The sequence below is a fragment of the Sciurus vulgaris genome (genome assembly GCF_902686455.1).
Source record: "Sciurus vulgaris genome assembly, chromosome: 3".
In the NCBI taxonomy this organism is placed as follows: domain Eukaryota; kingdom Metazoa; phylum Chordata; class Mammalia; order Rodentia; family Sciuridae; genus Sciurus; species Sciurus vulgaris.
This window is the reverse complement of record NC_136463.1, coordinates 26129380-26154729: the sequence shown is the minus strand read 5'-3', so window position 1 is coordinate 26154729 and position 25350 is coordinate 26129380. Positions and strand designations below refer to the sequence as shown.

The following is a 25350-nucleotide window of genomic DNA, read 5'->3' as shown; positions in this document are numbered from 1 at the left end:
ATGCATCCTTTTTTGGAGGAAGCTTCCTTTATCCAGTAAGGAGAACCTGAGTAACACAAGTATAGCAAGCACATATAAAAATGGACTTGTGCAGGTCATGGAAGAACTGGGACCCAGAATGCAGGTCATCTCCTGGCTATAGGGTCTAGCCATCAAACAAATATCCACCACGCTAGTTAAGAACTCTTACTATTCCATGTTCCTTATTACACACTACAAACCCTTGTGAACCAGTAAGTCAGTTCTGATCAGTCTCTTCTAGCTTTCTCTGTAGAGGATCTAAATATGACAGATTCACCTGAGTGTGAAGGAAACCGGAGTCAGCATAAGTGGTGGCTCAAGCTGGAGGAAAGAATGAATTTTGAGGAGAATCAGAGAATAGTGAACACTAGTTTGGTCCTCAAATTCCCTGCTAGCTCTCCCTCTAGACCGAATACCAGGTCCCTCTAAACTCAATGGTAGAAATTTTATTGAACACCTACCCTGTGCCTGTTTTATATATAGATCTTTAATCCTTGCATTAATAAAATAGGTATCCTTAACTTCACAGATGACAAATCAAGTAATTTACCAGACAGAGGCTACCAGCTTAAGCAGCACCAAAGAAAGAGCTAGGTCTATTACCAGAGCCCACGCTTCCCTGTAATCACTGCTTTGCACAGTACAGGCAGGCAGAACATAATGCGTGTACAATGCCTTCTACACACGTGGCCAGCCAAGAGGAAAAGCCTGTGCCCCAGGAAGCAAGACTGCTATAACAAGGATGGTGAGGGACAAGGCCAGACTTTATAGCTCTGAGTCCTCATTCTTCAGAAGTGCTCATTTAGTATTATGAAAACTAAAAATCCCAGTGGTTTCTCCATGCTGACATCCTCTTACCAGCAGTAGCATGGGTCCATCATTACTTTCTGCCTGTTACAGAGCACTGCTCACTTCTCAAAACTTCTGGAAGTCAGAGGCCAAACTGGTCTGCCTCACTGACCACCAGAGCCACAGCCACCCTCTAAAAGCCCCTCCTTTCCTAACAGGTAGAGAACTAATCACCATAGTCCTGCCTCCACCATGTCACCGTGTCTTCAGCTTCCAGACAGTTCACTGAGCATATCCTCTCCTAACAGATCCAGGCCCAGGTGAGCATGGTGGTTGAGATGATCCCATTCTTCCTTTGCAGAAACCCCCACCCATCCCCATAGGCGCTTCCTCCTTCTGCCAAACAAACTTTATTGCACAAAAAAAAAAAAAAAAAAAAAAAAAAAAAAAAGAAGAAAAAAAAAAAACAAAAAAAACTTCATTATGTACAGTCAGATATAAAGACATCTCTTTCGACTCCTGTGCATATATTTCTCAACTCAAGATGTAGGGCGTAAAAGTCAGGCTGCTATGCCAGACATGCTCTGCCCCATGGCAGGGCCAAGGAGAAGATTGTCACTTCAAAGTGGGAACAATTAGATGGATGACAGACAACACTGGACCCACAGACCAAAGGCATTCTTCTCAGCCCTGGGCTAGCTCTGGAAATGGAAGGACATTGGAAGCAGGGTCCCTTTTTCAGTCTCCATGTGAAGAGACCTAGCATTCAGATAGCCAAGATAAAACTTCTGTTCCCCAAGTGTACCACTCCCTCCCCAGTTCCTCTGCTTCCTGCCCTTCTAAGTAGGATGTTCTCCATTGTGCCCTGTTCCCCTCGCCCATGACTCCCCCCAGGGGAGTCCCATGATCCATAAGGCAGAGACCTTAAAAGCAGTGGGCAGGGCAGGTACACTTTATCCTCTTCTGCCCATGGCTGGATACTGACTGGGCCCTGTGTCACATGGATCACCAACACTCCATGAGGGGCCATAACAGCAAGAATCTGGAAGTAGGGGGAGAACACAGCAAAAAGGGGGAAGGATGAATTCCCTTGATGCCCAGTATTATAGGGCGCCTAAAACACTTTTCTGAGCCAACCAGTTAAAAGGATCACTGCAGCTAAATACAAATAGAGAAGCAACACACCAGGCAAACACCCATGGAGCCAGTGACAAAGAGCAGCTGGGAGGGGGCGGGGAGAGAAGGGAAGGAGCCTCCAGAGTCCCAGCCCAGATCCCCTTCTGCCATTGGCTACTCCGGCTCCCCCCAAATCCCTGGGGGTTGAAGTGAGGTAGGGGACTACAGGCTGGGATAAAAATACACAAGGTCAACCAAACAAAATACAATAAGGACAAGCATCAGTCTCCCCTACTGACCCCACCCCCAAGAGAAAATATCCTCATTGTGACTAGTACTAAAGAAAATCTTTAAGACTATTCTATGTAGTGGCTCTAATCCCATACACACTGCAGCTGCCTGTGTTGGGAACTTTTCAAATCAGTGATTTCGGGAACACACAGTACTTCCGGCTTCTCATGGTGCCTGTGCAGGCTTCACCAAGACCTGGTTCAGTCCTGGTCCTGTTTACGTTCTGTCTGAAACCTAAAAGGGCAAGGGAATGAGGGGTAGGGGAGAAAGGTGCTCAGGTGCTAGGTAAAGCTTACTGATCAGCAGCCTAGACTCCACCACTGTTCCTTCTCTTTGGTCTGTCTAGAACAGTGACTATAAATTAGGAAAAAACAAAATTATGCTGGCCCATGGGAAATAATGGGGGGTGCAGGGAGGAAAAGGGCAATGGGAAGCCCTGCTTTAAGACTAAAGACAGACACAGACAACCACCCAGACTGCGTAAGTGTCACAAACAGCCCCCTACCCCAAAGCTTCCTTCCAGATACCCCCATAAACCATTTGGGCACATTCCCTCTTAGAACTGCAATTTCTGTCTTTTAACTCTAAGGAGCTGGCCCTGCAGAGAGGTGTGTTGGTTGTTTTGTTTTGCCAGAGGCCCTTGTTCTAGGTGATCCTGTAAAGGTACCTTGGCCCTGATCCAGGATGAACACAGCCCCAGGTGCTCCAGCGCCAAGGAGGTCAGATCGCAATAGCCCCCCACTCCCACACCCTGGGATCCAAGCTTGTTTGCTTCTTGCCATCTTGCAGAATGACGTCACGTGTGGAGGGAGATACACAGTGCCTCTCCATCCCTGGGGTGGGGGGAAGGGGCTCTGCTGGGACTCAAGTGGGGGGAGGGGAGAAGGGAGCAGGGTCTAAACCCTCAGGCTCCCATGCAGATCTGTCTCTGTCCCAGACGAGCTGCTATCAGAGTCCATTTCGGCGTTCTCATTATGGAGCCTCTCCAGCACTTTCTGACGAATCAGTCCCAGGCGCATCAAGAGGGACTGGTAGTCAAAGTGGCCCCGCTTCTCTCCAAAAGGGTCCTGTGGGGGAAAGGAGACAGGGGGATGGAAGATTCAAGTCTGGGTGGCTTAGCGTGGAGAACAGCTTTGGGCCCATGTGAAATGCAAGCTCATCTTCTGAGTCATGGGAATAGAGGAGGGCACAGTGCAACACAGGGAGACCCAAACAGTCCCAAATGGTATGGCATGTTTATTACCCCAGACAGATGTCACTTGGGCTGACATTAAAATATGTTTGCATTCCTTGAAAGTCAATATGCAGAAGGAAGCATGGGAGACATTCTATGAGATGTGGCTGTCACTCTTGTGGGGGGGATCTTACACAGTCTTCTATGGGGCTTCTGGAATTAGATAGCTAGGGAAGAGAAATCCAAGACCAGAACTGTAAATCATTAAGTGTGCCCGTGTTTTCAACCAACTTCTAAATGCCAAAGTGGGTGCAACTGTCTTTCATTCCCTATAGTCAAAAAAAGACACTCTCTGGTAGGCACAGTGGCGAGCATGCCTATAATCCCTGGAGGCTGAGACAGGAGGATCAAGTTCAAGACCAGTCTTAACAATTTAGACCCTGTCTCAAAATAAAAAGGTCTGGTGCTGGGGCTGTAGTCAGTGGTCAAGCATCCCTAGGTGTGTGTGCTCAGTGAGAAAATATGTCTGTGAGTTCAATCCCTAGTTTAAAAAAAAAAAAGGACATCTTTCTTTTCTAAGGTCACAGGCAAGTCTAGAATTCAATAGTTCTGACTTCCAGATAAACACAGGTACTCTTCCCCAGAGACTCATCAGTACATTCTTGTCCAGGTTCCTGGGCATCACTCCAGGGCCACCTAGTCCTTGTCATACTAGATCAAAGATCTCTAAACACTTCACAGAAAGGTTTATCTGTCCTCAAAGTCTCAAAAATGAATATGCTTGGGACAAAGGACATAAATGTGTATGTGTACACACACACACACACACACACACACACACACACGGACACAAAAATTTAAAATGCTATATAGTGACTTTGGCAGCAAAGTAGTACGGCCAGAGTTCAAACAAGTACTGATCTTTCCTTGGTAGTCACAAAAAGTTCACATAATTTATATTTTCCCTCCTCTCACAAAAATGCCTTCCACTTTTTTTTTTTTTTTTTGGTGGTACTAGGGATGAACACCGAGCTTCACACATATTACCCGTGTTCTACCACTGAGCCATACCCCAGGGTCCTGTTCCCACATTTCTGTCCTATACATTACCCTCACTAGCAAGGTATCATTGGGTGATAGTTACAGTCACTATGACTATAGCCCACCTTTACACTTGTGAAGGTTATATTCCTTAGAGGCAAAGTTCCACTCTTACGCTCCATATCTTCCTTCTTTTGTCTTTGGTTCCATTTCCCCCCATTCCTTTCCTCTCCAGATGGAGCCCCTCCTATCCCATTCTTCATCAAGAGTTGTTTCTCAGGCTGGGGATATAGCTCAGTTGGTAGAGTGCTTGCCTGGCATGCACAAGGCCCTGGGTTCAATCCCCAGCACCACCACAAAAAAAAAAGGTGTTCTTCCTTCCGAGACTGAATGTTGGTAATGTTGCTGGACACCAGCAATGAGAACTCCTACTGGGGAACAAACTAGGGCAGACATGGCAGTATATCGTAGTATATTCTCAAAAAGGGTTCAAGAGGGCTGGGGATATAGCTCAGTTGGTAGAGCACTTGCCTTGCATGCACAAGGCCCTAGATTCAATCTCCGGTACCACAAAAATAAAAGAGGGAGTTCAAGAAATTTGTTAACTCTGAACCTGCTTTGTCCTTTGCACTTAGGTAAGGCAGGTGAGTGGGAAGTCCTTGAAAGCAGAATAGGGAAGCTACAATCTCAGCAGCAGCCCCAAAGGAAACAAGACATCTACTTCTAATGTTGTTGGTCTCAGTGGGTAGAAACAGCACAAGAGCTGGGGAAAGCCTAGGAGATCTTAGTTACTCAAGTCATCATGTCTAAGCAAGACTACTAGTGAATGATGCAAAGACACAAGAAATGCTCCTCCAGGACAGCACCTCTTAATAACCAGGTGAGTCCACCTACAATTTGATCAAAAAGAATCTCTTTATTAAAATAAGAGTGAATCTGCATTCTTATTGGAAGTAAGAGCACATTTCCCCAGAAGGGCAAAGAATGAACAACTGGCTACCATCTTTGGAACAGGAACCTCAGTATATGACACTGCACAGTCACTATTTCTGTAAGTCAACTTTCTCTGTGATCCCTTTAGGGATTGGGATAAAATGCCAATAATGATTTTTATCATCCCTAAGTTCTGAGAGGGTTAAATGTTCTTGGGTTGAAAAGTCTATTGACCAAGAAGGTAGGGCAATGAAGATCCTACCCTGAGTACCTACTTTATGCCAGGAACTAGGAAACAACTCCACATGACTTTAAGCAAATCAGTCTCCTCTCTGGGCCAAGGTTCCTCAAATGACACAGGTTCCTTTTAGCTGTGACATTCTACGAGAGAAGTGAATGTCACCTTTGGGGAGAGGGGTGTCCATGGTCTGCTGTGGGGCTTCTAGAATTAGCAGCAAAGGCTGTTTTACCTGCATAGTCTGGCCTTGAAGGTGAAGGCGATCTTTGCAGGCCACCTCATAGAAGTCATAATACTCCAGGAAGGACTTCTCCATCACCCCTCTAGAAAACAAGAAGAGAGGTTAGAAACCTTGAGGTTCAGGTCCCTTTTGTAGTCTAATCTTTTTTTGAGTACCAGGGATTGAACCCAGGGGTGTTTAACCTCTGAGCTACATCCTTTTCTGAGACAAGGTGTTGCTAAATTACTCAGGGCCTTGCCAACTTGCTTAGGCTGGCTTTGCACTTGTGACCCCAGCCTCCCAAGCTGCTGTGATTTCAGGTGTGCACCCTCACACCTGGCTCACCTCCTAATCTTAATACCAAATTAAATAGCTAGAATTCCCAAGACTGGATTTGGTTTCCCACACAGATCTTTAAATGGAAAATGGGAAAGGAACAGGTGACTGCCAAGGCTGATTTCCCTTATGCCTCAGATAATACAGAGTATTACTCTGAGTAATACTCACAATGGAATTTCAACTTGTTACATTTTCAATCTCTACTGTTTCCATAGGCCATAACTAATCCCAAACCTTACTCAAAATCCTCCTAAAAGTTTAATTAACTCTGACTTTGTCCAGTTCGAGCACTTAGAAATGAACTTGAACACAAAGAAACAGCTTTATTATGAAGTGTTCTACAACCGTACCTCACTAGCTTGTAGAACAGTTAGTATGTTCAAGCTTTCATTAAAATGGGGCTCTCTGAGGACATGGACTACCTTTTCTACCAACCTGGAAATCTCCAAGAACTGAGAAACTCTGAACTTTCTCATGAGTAACCTCTAACCAATTGGTATTTAAAAACATGAGCCACATTTTGTCTTCCTTTTTCTCTCGACAATGGACTCTGCCCAATGATCCTCAAATGTACAAACCATCTAACACTCAGTAGGTCTTCTTGACACATACCTTAGGGGTTCAGGGCAGGGACACTTTCCTTCCATCATGTCACAGACCGCAACTCTGATGGTCTCGTGCCGGATACATTCGTTGTAGTTTTTGCTGTCTCCTGGATGTCTCTCCTGTAATTTGACAAGTGCCATAGTAACCAAATACAAAATTTAGGCATAGAGAAGTCAATGAGACTTCAGGAGTCATAAAGGTAGCCTCCCAAGATGCTGGGATAACAGGCGTGCACTACCACGCCTGGTTGCTTTTTTACTTTTGAGGAAGGGTCTCAGTATGTTTCCAAGACCAGCCTCAATCTTGTGATCCTCCTGATTCAACCTCCCAAGTTGCAGGGATTATAGGTGTGCACCACAGTGCCTGGCTTAACCCTTTGAGACCACTTACCTCCCCCATATGTACCAACATCCATCCTGATACAAAAAACTAGATCCTATAATCAGCAAACTAGATCTATCTAAAGTTCCTGAACCCAAACCAAAGGGCCATCAGGAAATAATTAAGTGGGAAATAACCACATGTAGAGTATCAGTGATTGATGGGGATATGACTCAGTGATAGAGCACTTGCCTAGCATGTTTAAACTCCTGAGTTGAATCCTCAGTACACCACCAAAACAACAAGAACAAACAAATTTCCTATGTCCTGCTCACCAAAGCCAGGCATGGTATAATCCCAGCAGCTTGGGAATCTGAAGTAGATTTGAAGTCAGTCTCAGCAATTCAGCAAGGCTCTATGCAACTTAGACCCTGTCTCAAAATTAAAAATATGGCTAGGGGATGTGGTTCAGTACCCTTGGGTTCATGGGTTCAATCCCTGATACCAAACAAACAAACAAATAATAGAAATGAAATAATGGTGGGACAGAAAGGTACAAATGACATTAGGAGTCTTGGTGTGGAAAACCTTTAGGGATCAATCAGTGAAGGATACTTCTGATTAACTCCTTTCCATGTCTGTAGGGTTCTACCATCATTGAATACTATTATAATAAATCTATCAGGAATAGAACTGAGATTTTGAAAAACTCCAAATTTGGCCTACAAAGCTCCTATGAATGTGCAAGTGTGAATGAAAGGGAGCAGGGTCTTTTTTCCTTTATTTTTTTTGGTACCAGGGATTGAACCCAGGGGCGCTCAACCACTGAGCCACATCCTTAGCCCTTTTTATTCAGAATCTCGCTAAGATACCTAGGGCCTCATTAAGTTGCTGAGGCTGGCTTTGAATTTGTGATCCTTCTGCCTCAGCCTCCTGAGCTGCTGGGATTATAGGCATGTACCACTGTACCCGGCTCTTTGCTTTTTAAGACTTCTCCCTCCCACTTCCCTAGTCATTTATAGAGTGTAGGCCTCTGATAACATATGATGACCAGGAAAGTGACATAAACCTTCAGCCTACTATCATGGTTTCTAAACTGCTCTACTGTGAAATCACAGGGGCATAGAAAGATATTTTAAACTTCTAAAGATAAACACAATAGCCAGGCCTAGTGGCACATGCCTGTAATCCCAGTGGCTTGGGAGGCTGAGGCACTAAGCAAATCACTGAGTGTCTGTCTCTAAATAAAATGCAAAACAGGGTTGGGGATGTGGCTCAGTGGTTGAGTGCCTGAGTTCAACCCCTAGTACCCACTCCTGAAAAAACATAACTACAGTATTCAACACCTATCAAAAACCATGTGCAGTACTAGCTTAAGGTAGGCAGTTGAGTTTTTATTTACTGTTTGTTTAGTAATAGGTATACTCTACAACTGAACTACATCCCCACCCTTAACGTGGTCTCACAGTTACCAAGGCTGACCTTGAACCTGAGTTCCTCCTTTTGAGTTGCTGGGGTTATAGGTATGTACCACTATGCCTGGCCAGCCCTGACAATTTATCTTTGTGAAACTGGATTTTCAGCCACTGCTTTGAGAAAAAGCAAATACCATGTGAACATAGCAGGGGACAGGAAATGGGAATATGAGGTCCAATTTGATTCCAAAATGTTTAAAGAATGAATTCTTGGTTTTTATCTATTTTTAAAACATCTTTTAAATAATTCTATTTGATTTGATTTTTGTATGTGGTGCTGAGGATTGAACCCAGTGCCTCAAGCATGCTAGGTAAGTGGCTCTATCACTGAGCCACAATCCCAGCCCTAATTCTAAGATTTTAAAAGCTGTGCGGTGCATAATAGGTACATACATCCTACTAAACAATTAACAGTTATTTAAGAAAGAAGCAAGTTGTTTGGACTTAATTGCTTAAGACCTAACTACTTAATAAATGGAAGAGTGGTTTTTCCTTAGGGAACTCTGAAGAACCCACTAAGATACTATGGGTGATATGACCCCAAAATGTTTGTGAGTACTAAAAAGTCACAGCAGACACAGTGACCATGTGCCTATAGTCCCAGATATTTAAGAGGTTGGGGCAAAAGGATCACTTGAGCCCAAGAGTTTGAGGATAGCCTGGGCAACACAGTAAGACCCTGTCTTGAGAAAAGAGAAAGAGAGATATTTCAATTTTCAAACAAGGAAAAACCCCCAAATCTGTGCCTCGGTTAGCCAATGAGGTTCACTTCTATTACTATGTACTCCTGAAGTCAGATACACTGGAAAGGATGGTTTAGGGAATAATTTTTGTTCATTCTTAAAGGGAATTCATTCCCTTTTGTTCAGGTCTCTGTTATCTCTGTTTTAATGGCTGGGCATATAGCTCAGTGGTAGAGGACATGCTACAAATGCAAAGATCTGGGTTTGATCTTCAGCACCAATAACAGTTAAGAAAAAAAACCACCAATTTTAATCACTGAAATGGAATTATTTTCTTCTAAGAACATCACTGGAACTTTTTTCCTGTGTTTGAGTAATTAAAAAGAAATAGAACTTGGGCTCCCGTGTAAATTTTGAGTCCTACACTGATTCGTGTCCTTGTGAAAGTTAAATAACCTCTATAACTTCACTTGGAACCACTATAACTTCACTTGGAAATAGAAACAATACACGCCTCCATGAAATTTAAACAATTACTTGCCTAAAATGCACAAGGCCCTGGGTTAGATCCCCAGCACCAAAAACGCATGTATATGTACACACACTAACTCAACACACACAAATGACACAACAAAAAAACAGAAGGTATTAAACAAGAAATCATATATAAAACCTTGGCAGTGTCTAGCAAACACCACATCCTTGGAAAATGTGTTTTCTGTCTTCTCTAACAGTGCTGACTCAATTTCGTGTCTTAACTAACGACTACCTCTTTTGGCCCCACAGGTAACAGTACTTCAAAACTCCAGAAGAACAGCTGGCTGGGCAGTAGTCACTCAGGAGCACCTTATGGAGATGCTGCAGAATATAGGTATACTTACTAATCCACTGGCTTCAACAACCCCCAAAAGTAGACTCAGAATTAATTTCAGATATTGAACTCAAGTTGGACTCTGGTCTTAAAATAGAGGTAAATGGTCACTTCAGCCCAATTCTAGTCATCCCTGTTGGGGGGGGGCAGTGGCAGCCGGAGGGCGGGGGGCAAGATCCAAAGGAACCAGAGCAGTTAGGAAGCTGTTTATTGGTGCTCTGAGCTTTGAAACTATAGATGATAGTTTAAGAGAACATTTTGAGAAATGGGGCATGCAGATTGTGTGGTAATAAGACCCCCAAACAAAATGTTCCAGGGGCTTTGGTTTTGAGTTACTCTTGAGTTGAAGAGGTGGACACAGCAATGTGTGCTTGAACACACAAAGCTGATGGGCGTGTAGTGGAACCAAAGAGAGCTGTTTCTAGAGAGGATTCTATAAAGCCTGGTGCTCATCTAACAGTGAAGAAAAATTTTTTGGTGGTATTAAAGAAGATACAGAAGAATATAATCTGAAAGATTACTTTGAAAAGTATGGCAAGACTAAAACCACAGAAGTTATGGAAGACAGGCAGAGTGGGAAAAAGAGGATTTGCTTTTGTAACTTGATGATCATGACAGTTGAACAAAAACTGTTGCTCAGAAATACCACACTATTTTTTTTTTTTTTTGCGGTGCTGAGGATCGAACCCAGGGCCTTGTGCATGCAAGGCAAGCATGCTACCAACTGAGCTATCTCCCCAGCCCTGAAATACCACACTATTAATTGGCATTAATTATGAAGTAAAAAAGGCCCCTTTCTACAATAACAGAGGGCACAAGTGGTCAATGGAGGTGGATTTAGCAACTTTATGGGTCATGGAGCAGAAGACTTGGACTGTTGGAGGTAACTTTGGCCCTTGCGTTGCAACAACTTTGGTGGATAGAGGAGCGCTATGGTGGTACAGGTGGTGGCAGCCAGAGGTAGTAGTTAGGTGAAAAGGTGAATAGTGGATATAATGGATTTGGAGGTGGCTGGTCGCTAACGTATGACAGTGGTCCTGGTTATATGTCAGTAGAGGAGGCTTACTGGTGGTGGTGGACCGTTGGTTAGTGGAGGAGGAATATGATGGTTACACTGAAGGATGCAGGAATTTTGGTGGTGTGTAACTGGTGATGGTGGGAACTATAATGATTTTGGAAATTTATAGTGGACAACAGCAATCAATATGGCAGGAACAGTTTGGTGGAAGAAGCTCTGGCAGTCCCTAAGGTGGAGGTTATGGATCTGGTGGTGGAAGTGGTAGATATGGTAAACAGAAATTTTAAAAACCAGCAGAAAAAGGGCTATAGTAGTTCTTAGTAGGAGAGTAAGCAAGGAGTTATCAGGAAAGCTGCAGGTTACTTTGAGACAGTCGCCCCAAATGCTTTAGAGGAATTGTAAAAAATCTAGCATAGAAGGAATGATGATCCATAGTCAGAAAATTTACTGCAGCTTAAACAGGAAACCCTTCTTGTTCAGGACTGTCTTAGCCACAGTTTGCAAAAAGTGCAGCTATTGGTTAATACAATGTAGTGTCAATTAGATGTACATTCCTGAGGTCTTTTATCTGTTGTGGTCTTTTCTTTTTCTTTTACAGAGCATCAGGTATATTGCTCTTTAAATTGTGGTAGTGGTACCAGGAATAAAAAATTAAGGAATTTTTAACTTAAAAAAGAAAAAAAGAAAGGAAGAATGAATTCCAAATGACTCCGCTGACTTCCACTGTAGACTAATACAAGTCAAATACTTAACAGTACCACTGTAATTCTTCAAATGAAATAAGGCATTACTAAGGAACATACATGTTAGCTCCCTCTTACTCCTACCATAAGCACAATGCATAGGGTCACAGCAGGTAAGAAGACTCAAAACAGATTTTTCAAATCTTATTTTTTGTGGCACTAGGGATTAAACCCTGGACCTTGTGCATGCTAGACAAGTGCTCTGCCATTGAGCTATATTCCCAGTCTTTTACATTTTTAGGTACTGGAGACCCACAGGTGCTTAATCACTGAGATTTATCGTCAGACTTTGTTATTTTTATTTTTTAAAGACTTTTTTTTCTTTAAATATATATATTTTTTAGTTGTTGATGAACAACTATATGTGGTGCTGAGGATCAAACCCAGAACCTCACACATGCCAGGCAAATGCTCTACCACTAAGCCACAACACCAGTCCCGACTTTTTTTACTTATAATTTTGAGACAGGGTCTCACTAAATTGCTGAGGCTGGACTCGAACTTCTGATCCTCTTGCCTCAGACTCCCTAGTAGGATTATAGGCATGCTCCCCCATGCCTGGCTACAGTTTTATTTTTAGACAAGTCTCACCAAGTTGCCCAGGCTGGTTTCAGATGGGATTACAGGTGTGTTCCACTATGCCTGGCTTCTCAGCTCTCTTAAAGCACCCAATATAGCACACCTCAGAGTTGAGCACACCTAGTCTTACCTGTTCAAAGCCAGGTTCATTGTGGTAGGGGTTCTCAGTCATCAGGGATTGGATAGAGATGAGTACAGAAGAGATGCTCTGGGCTGGGCTCCAGGCAGGGCCAGTCCATGTACTGCAAACACAGCAGAGGAAAAGGGTAAGGCAGAAAATAACCAGGGAGCACAGGACAGCAGCAGTACCATGGTAAACTGACTTACCATAAGTTTCTGTTTCACTGTTAATACTCTGGAAATTCCTAGCCTCTGTCTCAACCTCATTCACCAAAAATCAGTAAACTGTCTAATCCTTATTTCAAGTGGGACAGAAGAGAACTGAAAAGCAAGCAAGGTAACTTTGGGCTAGAAAGGAAACAGTAGCCAGGGAAAGTTACCATATCAAAATGAAAGAAGTTAAGAAAATAACACTAAAGGTTGTCTAAATGTTAACCTCTGTGGGCCACAAAGAGCTTATTTATTTATTTACAGGTAGTGACAGAGTCAGTGAGGGGAAAGTAGTTGAGTACAGAAGCACACAGGTGACTAAAACCATCTGGTTAGAGGCCATTTGGTAGGACTGATGATCCAGTTCTGTATCAAACCCTCAATGAGTGTTCAGAAGACCACATGAGACTGCCAAAGGAGGAAGAGAAAGGAAGTATATACGGAAAACAACTTGAAACATGAAGATAAACACCAAAACTGCTCCTTTTATAAACCTAATCAAGTATGAAGAAGTCAGTTAATAACATTTAATTTTAGCTTTATTGACAAGATGGCACTGGAGCTGAAAGCTGAACAAAACCTCAATCAGAACTGGCTTGTTCAAGTTAACTGGCCACGGTCCTTTCTCTGCTACACTCAAGAAAAGGCCTAAGTTAGTGACAAGCAATAGTAACTTCATCGGCGGCTGCTTTGAAGTGCCTCCAAACTGCTCTCTTAGATCTGCTCACCCTCTACCCCTGCCATCCATGACTTTACATTTTGGAAATTCAAATCATTAGGGTTAATTCTCACTCCTTGTTGTGTGTGGGTAGCCTAGTATTTTTTTCTAGGCAGGGAGGGAAGCAATGAGGCTGATAATGATAATGTTCTTAGTCAATTAAGAACATGTGGGGATATTGACTGTCATTCTTTCTCTTCTTCTTTATTTTTTAAGTAAAGGGGGTTGACCCCAGCAGTGCTCTAACACTGAACTATACCCCCAGACCTTTCAATTTTTTAAACACTTTTGAAAACAGGGTGTAAGTTGCCAAGGCTGGCCTTGAACTCATGCTCCTCCAGCCTCAGCCTCAGCCTCTGCCTCCCAAGGCTCTGGAATTATACGCGTGTGCCACCATGTCTGGCTTGGCAAAATTTCAATTTCTGGGTAACTTCTCTTTTTTCATACAAACACACTTCTGCTGATTTCACATCACCACCTTACTTTCCCTGTTTCTTTTGTGAGCTGGTATTTGCCCAAGGAGCTTCATATTGGCCTAATGAGGGAGAATCTATTACAAACACACTTTCATGAACAAAACTTCATACAGAAGCCATTACTACATTTCCTTTCCATCATGGGGGAGATACAGAGACACACACACAACCACCCCACCAGTGCAGACAATTATGTACTCTAATAAGATGAAAAATTTCTTTAAGGAACATCCTTTAAGAACTGCCTTACTGCCACAATCACAGCAGAACATAACCCCATATATGATATAAAGTTCTATCTAGAAAATGAATCATATCTTTAGTATGCTGCCTTTCAAACTCCACACAACCTGGAAATGTCTTGAAAAGAATAAAGAAACAGGATCACCAGTTTAGACAACTTTCCCAACCTTCAGCCTATATTTGTTCTCCACCCCAGAGAAGTTCAGACCACAACAAAAAGATTAATCCACAATATGCTAGAAAATATTTTCATTCAGAGGTCTTAACTCACAAAGACAATAAAATGGAATGAATGGAAAACTCCATGAAGTAAAATCTCCATAGCACCCAGGAAGATATAGTTTTGTTTCATATTTATGACAGGATTTTCAACATTGGCCATTTTCAATTGTTAAATTACAACCATTATCACCATCACCACCACTGTTGCCGCCTCCAAAGTCACTCATTGAGAGACTCAAATAAGATATCCACAACACTGAATGGCTCAGATGTGCAGCCTTTCTCAACTGTTTGGGACAGAAGGCCCTAGTCTCCTAAGGGAGTGTTTCTCAAACTAGAGGATGCGACACAGACTGCTGGACCCACTCTAAAGTTCCTGATAGAGTAGATCTAGGGTGGATCCCCTGAATCTCCAGATGCTGCTGCCATGGCTCAGGGACCATGCTCTGAGAACCATTTCATAAGACATCCCTTGTATGTAATAATTTAACTTCCCTCCTTTGCATCTAGCATAATATCAATGATATACCACCCTAGGGAGAATTGATAGAGTGTCCTACAGTAATTGTTTTCTAAAAACCAACTTGGCCACTTAGAAGTCCTCCTCTTACCCTAGAATACTCAAGCAGACTTTCCCATTGCGGTAGAAGTTGGGGTTAAACCTCACTGTGTTATTGCCCGTTGTCATCAGTTTGACCCGAGGTGGGTGGATGGGATAGTCGGGCGGACACCGAAACACGAACAGGAAGAAACCCCCTTCATAAGGAGTGTCAAATGGGCCTGTGATCAATGCATGAATCTGCAAAATAAAACCCCATCTCAAAATTGTGAGGTGATGCCCGACCCCACCCCTCCTGGTTTCCACCTGTACCCCTGGCAGAAGCAGGGTTCACAGTCTGGCATCCACATTCCATATCCTCACTATGCCAAATGAACATCCTGTACTCACACAAGGATTGACATTTTTTAAAAAAATCACATTACAGTGGAGTAGCATCTGAGTCAGTGGTCATATTCTAAAGTAAATCCCAAGGTGAAAACTGAATCTATTAAAAATCACCCAAGTATCTCTCCCTTCAAGCATGGTTTTGTTTTTTTGGTACCAGGGATTGAACCTAGGGTTGCTTAACCATTGAGCCACATACATCCCCAGGCCTTTTTTTTTTGGGGGGGGTGGGGTGGGGGAGGGAACCAGGGATTAATTTCAGGGGGTACTCAACCACTGAGCCACATTCCCAGCCCTATTTTCTATTTTATTTAGAGGACATTGCTGAGGCTGGCTTTGAACTCATGATACTCCTGCCTCAGATTCCCAAGCCATTGGGATTATAGGCTTGTACCAATAAGCCCAGCAAAACTGGTTTTTCTATGGACCTCTCTTATCAGTATTACATACAACAAGTGGACAGAACATCAGTGTGTAAGATATAATATGGGTCTGTAAAATGTAATGTTAGCATTAGGCTGGGGTTGTACCCCAGTGGTGCAGCACTTGCCTCGAATGTGTGAGGGACTGAGTTCAACCCTCAGGACAACATAAGAATAAAATAAATTAAATAAAGGTCTTGTATCCATCTACAACTTAAAAAAAAAAAAAAAACTAAAGCAAAATGTAATGTTAGCATTTTTAAGATACCCATACCTATTTTTACTGAGTATGTATGTTTGCATTTGCCTAGGATAAATATGCATATGATGCAACTCCAGCCCACATTTATGTTGTGTGAAGGGGAGATATGCTGAATGGAAGACAAAAGGAATTGGAGGCCACAGCACCACTGCCAGTGCCAGTGTAGACCTGAGGATTACAATGATATCTAGTGTGTCCACTTGCTTCCTCCAGAGGATCAAAACTACTGTGGAGGATGTGATTCAGGCAGCATCCAGCTGAGAAAAATGGGAAAAAACTCAGCTTTCCACTCAAGCTATTAGACCATTCCCAGAACTTTCCCTAAATAAATAAATAAATAAATAAAAAAATCAGCATTAAACAGAACACTAAATTCTCTTTTCCTCAAGCCTTTATTAAACATGATTTTCCTTTTTAAATGGAGGAAAACCTAAATTGACTCAGTTATATGTCTATTTCAAAGGTTCCTAAACATTTAAGTCTGCTCAGAATTCAAATAGCAAAGAGGAAAAGGACCTTGCAATCAATCCCATGCCTCAAGCTGCAGTCCCTACCTTTCCCTGGTAACACCTTGGGTAATATTCTAGCTCCCAATCATTTGGAATAGCAAACTCAACTGGTTTCAACATAGCATCAATTCTTGAACCCCGGGAACCAGGATATTAACACTAGTACACTAGTATTTGACCAGAGACAAGATGTCCCAGGAAAAACATTCCCAATCACATAAAAAGAAAAAAAAAAAAAAAAAAAAAATGATTTAAAGGGAAGTCTATTCAAAATTAGAAAGAATATACCAACAAGAAAGGCAAATTTCTACTTTAAGAAATTTGAAACTGAGTTTTTACTTAACACTAGATATAGGGAATCTAATTTCTTCCCAACATCAGTTTACATGAGAATTCACTCCCAAGTTTGGAGCACTCAATGACAGAGAAGCCCAGGTATCTATGCCAGAAAAATTTTAGACATTATGTACTAAGCGTTCTCTGTGTGGAGGACAAGAGAGGAATGGTCTTTGGGTGGTAGGGACATTCAATAACAACCAGTAAGGACAAGTACGTAAAAAAGGCCCTTTAACTACAAACGCTGCAGCCAAGCTGGCCCTATCCCCAACTTTCCCTGGATCTGATTTACAGTACCACAGGTAAAGTCAAGAGTGGCAGATTGGGAAAGAGCTGTGTAGTACAATGGATAGGGTGACCATATAATTTATCAGCCAGATTATAGCATTTTTGAGAGGGAAAGAGTGGCCTATTAATAGTTAAGCTGGGACAACAGACATGAACTGGGATTTTCCAAGCCAACCAGTTTTTATGTGCATCTTGATAACAGACACCTGCTCAAGGCTCTATTCTACCTCACTGTTCAACCTCGGGCAAGTCATTTTATCTTCTTGGGGTCTTAATTTCTTCATTTATAACCAGAGGGGTGAGCTGAATAATCTCTTTTAGGGTCTTCCAACTTCATGGGCCCCATTTCCCAGTAACCCCCAACCCCCCCAGCAAGTTACATACCTTAGTCATGTCAACAGTATCAGGTACAACGAACATTCCTGGAGGAGGCTCCTTATAAATGGACATGATATCCCTGTATAACACCAAGAGGAGGTGGGGGAAGGAGTGAGGGAAGAGGGGAAAGGGAATCCCTTGAGCAGGACAGCTATCACCTCAGTGAGGCCCAGGTTGGAGAAAGTGGTACTAGGTACCACAAATGTTTGCACTGCCTTGTTGGCTGAGAAATTTCAGTACTTGTTAGGCAGGCAGAAAGCAAATTATTATCAAAGGGGCATTGTTTCCTTAGGGGGAGGGTAGGAAGAGTGGGTGGGTGGGGGGGAATCAGAGATCCCAATGGCATCAGATATCACCCTGGAAGAGCCACATCCCATTTACTCTCACTTCCTCCCACATGGCAACTCATTCACTTTCCACCTCCCAGATTCCCAGGTACTATGCTGAATGCAAAATGAAGATCATTTTTAGTAACTGGGAAGGCATAATTAACTCCACTAAAAAACTAACTTCATAAATCATACAGAGGACCCCTTATTGGTAAGGTAATTATAAGAACAAGTAAGCTACAGGGAGCAAGATTATCAGTGATCTTCTTGCCCAGAAGACAAATAGGGTACCGATCTGTTCAGGCTGGGGAGAGGGAGACCCTCTGATATCGTTAGAATCTCACATCTGGAAGATAAACACATGATGACTACTACAGATGAGAGAATTTCTAGGTCATACCTCCTGTAATGGATCAGTTGAGAGCAATAGGTTGAAGGAAAAAAAAAACATTCTATATGAGGAAATATCTAGGGACTTGCCAGGGTGGGTAGGGGCATAAAAAGTGTAAAAAGGTGACAGAGCCAAAGAATATGTGCTAAACTCAAAGGTGTATTAGGAATGAAATGGCTGAAGGAATGTAAGAGTTGAGTGCTGAGTTTTAAGTTAGAGGTGGCAATCCCTATGAAGTTGGCATCCTGTGTCAGGCACTGTGCCAGGTACTTTACACACATTGTAATGTTTAATTTTCATCATAACCTTGAAAAGTAGGTAGAGAGACATATTAAGTAACTTGAAAAGTGGGAGATAATACCTAGATGAGGATTCTGTGATGGGGGGCATAGGATCAGTATGGTCACAAGGAAACAGATTTTAGTATTAATAGCACCTAACCAGTATTACCTTTTTCCTATTCGGTAAGTACTATGCTGAACACTTTTGCAAAACATATTACCTATTAAATGATATGATCTGAGATCAGTCACCCAACAAGTAAGTACAGAAAGGACTTAGGCCTTTGTTCCTATATTTGAATTGAGTACATTCACTTCACAAAGTTAACCACATGACCCCGGCGGGGGGTGGGGGGAATACAAGAAAAAAGGTGGTTCTGAATGGGATATTACAATCCAGAGTGACACTGAGGGTAAGGGAACCTGAGTTTCTGGAACAGGTGAGAGAGTGGACAGCTTTGGGATACCAGAAAGGGAAGATCTGAATGAGTGAGGGCAGCGCTTTAGACCAAGGGAAGGGGCTATGTGGTGGGGATTTGAGAAAACGGAGGGTAAAACCGAAGCTGGCTCGAGTGTGCGGCAGGGGAGAGCAAACAGTATGTTACAAACCGAGCTCTAGAGGAGACCAGGGGGGACCGATGGGTGGGGCCTGCGGGCTGCACCTAGGTAGTGTGAAGAGAGGAAGGGGGAAGAGGGGCGGCGCGGAGGGCGGGAGGGGGTGTTACTGTAGCGCGAAGGGGTCGGGTTTCGGGCGGGAGGTAAGGGTGTGGGGGGGGGTGTCCGGAACAGAGCCTGAGGGCTCACCGGAGGTTGCCGAGGGGCGGGGTCGACCTGGGCACGCGAGGAGGGGTTTAGGGCTTGTGGCTCTGGAGGCGGGGTGGAAAAGGGGAGAAGTGACTAGGATTCAGGTGCACTGGGCTGGCAAGGCTGGGGCTGGGAACCGGGCCGCGGGGGTGAACTGTAGTGAGGAAGGGTGGGGGGCGGGGAAGGTCGAGCCCCGGAACTCGGGGCTGGGGGAGGAAAAACCCCGGCTCACCGCTTGATTCGGAGTAGACACTGCGGCGCGGTTCGTTCGCCGTCCCAGTCAGAGCTGAGCGTGGGGTCCCAGTGGCTAAGCAGCGCAGCCCCGTGGGCAGCGGCAGAGGGCGGGAGCCCGGGCAGCGGAGCCAGGCCGCTCCCCGGCCCCCCGGCCCCGCCCGCCGCCGCCGCCGCCGCCCACACATCCGGCAGGAAAGGCGGCCCGAACCCGCCGCCGCTGCCGCTAACGCCGACCACACCAGCAACGCCGCTTGCCCCGGGGCCCGCCGCTCCGGCACCCGCCGTCGCCGTCGCCGCCTCTTCAGTCGGACTCTCCGCCATCGCTGCTTCGCTTCCGGGACTGCTCGGCAGCACGTCCGCCGACCAGAGCGGCCGCTGCTCCCGCCCGCTCCCGCACCACCGAGAGCCGGGCCAGAGTGTCCCCACCCTCTGCTTCCACAGCCTGGGCGGCGCTGGCTCCGCCCACCTCCGCCCCGACCAGAGAGAGGCGCTCTGCAAGAGCGTCCACCCACGGTCCTCCAGGGCGGGGGGAGGGGGAAGTAGCGGGGCCAAGAGGGTTCTGGGCCCGCGCTGTTATAGTGCTGTGCGGGAGAAGCTGCGAGTCTAGCTTCGTGGAATGTTTCATTTTCGAGTGTTGAAAGGGGAGAAGAAAGTTAAAAGGGGAGGATGGGGAGAGCCGTATCCTTCCTTAACGAGTGCGACCTCAGACGTGTCCTAAGGGTAGGACTGGGGATCCTGTTCTACAGGACTCAAGAGTGGAGGAGTCGGCTCGCTGTGCGCCCATTCAGTCCGAAAAGCTCTGTGATTGATCCTTCCTGCCTGCACGGTCGTCTACCAAGGGCAGGCTACCGTTGCCCCCTGCCTGGAGCAGAACCTGCGGATGAAAAGCCACCTCGTTTCAGTTTATTCAACATATTTATGAGGATCTACTAAAGGCCAGACACTGTTACTAGGCATTGCCCTAGGAATAATGAAGCAGATCTAGAGAGCTTGGTCAAAGGGAAGAAAATTAGGCCTGACTCCTAAATTCAGTTCTTTTCTTCCCAGAAATCCTTTAATCTACAGGAATCAAGAACTGAATAAATCCTGCGAGGATTCTTTAGGACTTTCCAGAGAGCTGTAAAGTGAAAAATAATCTGCGGACTAAGAAAAACAGGCCTTAAAAAAAAATTATATATACACATACATACATACATATATATTATAATGTCTGGAAACCAGTAGTGCCAGATGTGTTTCAGAATTTAGAGTGAGATACTCAGCAGGCGTGGGGCAGCACCCAGTAATCAATATACTGATATTCTGCAGCAAACTGTAGGAATGGTCATACTAATTTGGGTACATATATGAATATCAGACTAAGACGAATAGCTTCACTTTAGATTACATTTTGCCGCCAATTTTTTTCTTTTTAGATCTGGTTTTCAGAGTATTGTGAATTTCCAGTAATGGACTGTGGACCAGAATGTTAATGGCCAATATTTATTGAGAGATAAAAACAATTTTTTTTTACATTATTTAATGCTTAATGTCAGGTTCTTTATCTGCTTTGTCTTATTTCTTTCAACAACCCTATGATGTAAGGACTATTATTAGTCTATTCTGACAGATGGAAAAACAGGCTTACTGAGGTTCAGTCACTAACACAGGTCACTGGGAGAGCAAGTGGCATAACTGGGGCTATAGGCCAAATTCGTCTAACTCCAGAAAACAATTCAAACCACTCTGTGACATTGTCACTACTTAGAACTCTTCCATACTTACATTTTACCTTGTACTAATTATGGTCCTTTGGTATTCCACTCTCCACCCCCAACAAACAAACATATCTTTGAGACTCAGGCCATGTATTATTTGGGAACCCAGCACAAGGCTTGACACAGCTCAGGTACTTAACATGAAGTGAAATTAACCAATGTACAAGTTTATACAGTTTCCATGTTTTCTTTGTGTAGCATTTTATTACTATAATAAAGCACACCAAAAAAAAAAAAAAAAAAAAAAGTCAGAATATTGGTGAAAAAATACAAAAGAAACTGCCAGCAATGGTTGCCTCTGAATGGTTTGGTTGCTGACAAAATTGGGCCTCCTCCTCTTTCTTTTCTTCTCCTTCTCCTCCTCCTTTTTCTTCTTCTCCCTCTTCTTTTCTCCTCCTCCCTCTTCTCCTTTTCTTTCCTTCCTCCTCTCCTCCTTTTCATCTCCTCCCTCCTCCTTCTCTCTTCTCCTCCTCCTTCTCCTCCTTTTTTTTGGTACTGGGGATTGAACTCAGAGGCCAATGACCACCCACCACATCTCCAGCCCTTTTTAATTTTTTATTTGAGAAAGAGCCTTGCTAGTTGTTTAAGTTACTTGCTAAATTGCTGGCTGGCTTTGAACTTGTAATCCTCCTTCCTCATCTCCAGAGCCACTGGGATTATAGGTAATACCCCTCGCACCTGGCAAATTTGTAATTTCTTCTTGCCTCACCCTCTGGGATTATGGGGATGTGCCACTGTGCTCAGTTCTGAAATCCTAAATCCTTTTAAAAGTGAATAAAACAAGTTGGATACCGTGGTGCAAACTTGTAATTCCAGCTATTCCAGCTGGAACAGGAAGATCATAAATTTTGAGTCTAATCTCAGCTTTTTAGCCAGACCCTGTCTCAAAATAAAAAATTAAGCTGGGCTGCCCGCCGTGAATCCCGGGGGCTTGGGAGGTTAAGCACGAAGATTGAGAGTTCAAAGCCAGCCTCAGCAAAACTGAAGTGCTAAGCAAATCAGCGAGACTCTGTCTCTAAATAAAATAATTAAAAATAGGGATGGGGATGTGGCTCAGTGGTTGAGTGCCCGAGTTTCAATCCCCAGTATCAAAAAAATTTAATAATAATAGTAATTAAAAGGGCTGGGCATGTAGCTCAGTGATAGAAAACACCTGGGTCAATCACTAGTACTATTAAAAAACAACATCCCATAGTGGGCACAGTGGCGCATTGTTATAATCCCAGCAATTTGGGGAGGCTGAGGCAGGAGAATCTCAAGTTCAAAGCCAGCTTCAGCAAATTAGCAGGGTCTAAGCCATTTAACAAAACTCTGTCTCAAAAGGGCTGGGGATATATCTCTGTAGTTAAGCACCCCTGATTCCAATCTCTGTTAAAAAAAAAAAAATACACCTAGGTCTGCATAGCTACAGACTGGAGATGCCCCAAGATGGTATGTAGGGTGAGAGGATCCCTCAGAGTATCTCTTCACTGCTGCACCACGTTTTCAAGTGCAAGGTGTGGTAATGATAAGGCCTAACAAACAATAGATTCAGAAGAGAGATGTTTAAGTTTTACTCTGAACCACACTCCTTTCCTTTGCAGCCGGTTTCTGGCATCTGTACAATGATGGTATTCCACCACTCAAGGTTTTCCTGAAAATTAAGTGTGACATTTCCAGAAGTGCTTTGTCAAGTGGCAAGCACTGTATCGAATAACTGACACCTCACTTACCCATCTCCCGTCTCTTCTTTGGTCCGTTGTTCCTGTTTTCCTACTTGGAATAATCTTCCCTCTACTCTTTAAAGAAATCCTAGTCATTTAACCTCTCTGAACCTCAGTTCCCTCTTTAGCAAACTGGGAAAATAACAGTAGCTACTAAAAAGAGATAATGTGATAATGAATGGGCTTAATGACTGGCCAAAGCAAATGCTCGATTAACTGTTTACTCTATTATACTTACTCTACTTCAAGACTTGCTGGAATATGTTATATGCCTTTAACACTTCCAGGCATTTATTATTAATTAGTCATTTTTAATTACCCCTCCTTTGGTTCGTAGGGCTGATTACTCATATTTTTTATTATAGCATATACCACTTTTTATTTTAGTGGTTTGGTTACTCATCTGGCCACTTCAGTGACTTCCTCTAGGGCTGGAGCAGGGGTACCTGATCCTTTGTATCTTTAGGGCCTGCCAGCAGTGAAATAAGGACAATAGATGCCTGTTGCCCTTCCCCTGGATGTAGGTCTTTTTAGGATTTTTCCTCTACCCGCCTCTTCCTCCTCAGGTATGCCCATTTTCTTTTTGATGGGCTGAACTAAGATTGCACAAAAAACCTGAGTCAAGGCCTGAGAAGGACTGCAAGGGATGGCAGCTGCTTAAAGGACCAGGTCACCACAGGAACTTGAAAGCTGGGGGAGAAGGCCCAGAGAGGTGAGTACCAGGTAGGATGGCAGTGCTGCTGGTGCTGACTTTTTCAAGGCAACACCTGGCTGTTCCCCACAGGCAGCTTGGCCAGAAGGGCAAGTGTACTTCCTGAGCTACTCCTGTGGCTTCTGAAGGTTGGGTAACTGAGCAGTCTTCCCAGTGGAACTGGATCTAATTCTCCTTTTACTACCCAGCTTTGGCCTACCCTGTATTGAGCCATCTCTTGGTGTCACAATATTTGGTAGCACCTTGCTTGTTAAGTGTTCTCCCCAAAGGACAGATTGCCAAGTCCTGGAGTTCAGATCACTGCTGTCCCTCAACACTCTCTTCTACTGCTGCAGTATTGGGGATTCAACTTCAGGGTTGTCTACCACTAAGCTACATCCCCAGTCCTTTTATTTTTGAGACAGGGTTGAAGTTGCCCAGACTAAGCTTGAGCTTGTGATCCTCCTGCCTCAGCATCCCAACTTGTTGGGATCAGGTGTATACCGCTGTGACTGGTTTCATGCTGAACTCTTGAAGTGGTGGTTTCTAATTGGTTTTTGCCCTCTGAGAATAAAAATAATAGAACTTCTATGGGGCTGGGGAGATAGCTCAGCTGGTAGAGTGCTTGCCTCACAAGCACAAGGCCCTGAGTTCGATCCCCAGTACCCACAAAAAAAAAAAAAGAACTCCCAAGAACACTTTTCTGTATTCACTTATAAACATTTTGTACTAAGCAAAATGGTTCCATTTATAGATCATAGAACCCTAGATAAAGAACCTTATGTTATTATGGATAAGGGAGTTTTCTCCCCTGAACCTTAAGGACTCCATGATCCTATCAACCACACTTCTTTTTTTTTTTTTTTTTTGGTACTATGAATTGAATCCAGGGGCACTTACTATTGAGCTACATCTCTAGCCCTTTTATTTTTTATTTTTGAGAGAGGGTCTCACTAAGTCGCTTAGGCCTTGCTAAATTGCTGAGGCTGGCCTTGCACCTTGATCCTCCTCCCTCAGCCTCAGAAATTGCTGGAATTACAGGCATTTACCAATGCATGTGGCCCAATTTGGGTTTTAAGTCTAGGAATTCCAAGGCTGATTGAAGTCTCAAAGGGAGATTCCTTACCAGCCTCTTGGTAAAAAAAAAAAAATAGATTCCTGGCACTTCACAGTAACGAAAAGGCAATCCCTTCCCTGGGGCTGTTCTTGATTACCATCCAGAGCAAGTGACCTCACAAGAATGCCAATGTAATATCCCAAAGGGTATGGTGTTCCATTTGTGAACAGCATTACCAGTTAATCCATTGCTCCCTTGGTAACACATAGCTGTCACTCTAAACTCAGTCCCATTCCTTTTCCTTGGCCTTGAGATTCCTGGGCTCTGTAGGCAAACTTGAGTAACTTAAAGAAGCTAACAGAAGCAGTAGATTGATAACCACTAGTTCTCACTGGGTGGTTAATTTGCCTTTCAGCCAGGGGACATCTGTTAATATGACATTTGTCAATTGGTTGTCACAACCTGGGGGTGGGATTAGTTGCTATGGGCATCTAGGGCGTAGAAACATGGGATGG

General features: G+C 43.8%; 1 protein-coding gene and 1 long non-coding RNA gene across 4 annotated transcripts; one reads left to right on the top strand and one right to left on the bottom strand.

Moving 5' to 3' along the window:
- Positions 1–1299: 1299 nt before the first annotated feature.
- UBE2Z (ubiquitin conjugating enzyme E2 Z) lies at positions 1300–20072 on the bottom strand. Of its 3 annotated transcripts, none has more exons than XM_079134308.1 (8): positions 19626–20072; positions 17595–17667; positions 15059–15246; positions 12589–12700; positions 6775–6887; positions 5836–5926; positions 5641–5746; positions 3144–3284 (listed from the first exon to the last, which is right to left on the bottom strand). In XM_079134308.1, exons 1-7 carry the CDS (start codon positions 19946–19948, stop codon positions 5654–5656), a joined length of 993 nt encoding a protein of 330 aa, XP_078990434.1. In that variant the 5' UTR covers positions 19949–20072; the 3' UTR covers positions 3144–3284; positions 5641–5653. The 3 variants fall into 3 exon arrangements, with proteins under 3 accessions (XP_078990433.1, XP_078990434.1, XP_078990435.1); XM_079134309.1 differs by lacking the exon at positions 3144–3284 and adding an exon at positions 3295–3618; XM_079134307.1 differs by lacking the exon at positions 5641–5746 and having other exon boundaries at positions 1300–3284; positions 19626–20069.
- On the top strand, positions 6977–16574 carry LOC306657874. Its single transcript, XR_013762907.1, has 2 exons — positions 6977–10118; positions 16127–16574. It is a non-coding gene; the product is annotated as an uncharacterized lncRNA (long non-coding RNA).
- Positions 20073–25350: the final 5278 nt, after the last annotated feature.

Bases quoted from the DNA above. Each gene is read 5' to 3' on its own strand.
- UBE2Z (XM_079134307.1), bottom strand. From the start codon at position 19,948: ATGGCGGAGAGTCCGACTGAAGAGGCGGCGACGGCGACGGCGGGTGCC. The intron at 17,668-19,625 runs GTGAGCCGGGGT...GGTGTTATACAG, and splicing joins TGTCTACTCCGAATCAAGCG to GGATATCATGTCCATTTATA. The intron at 5,927-6,774 runs GTATGTGTCAAG...CTTGTTTTCTAG, and splicing joins CCCTGCCCTGAACCCCTAAG to AGGGGTGATGGAGAAGTCCT.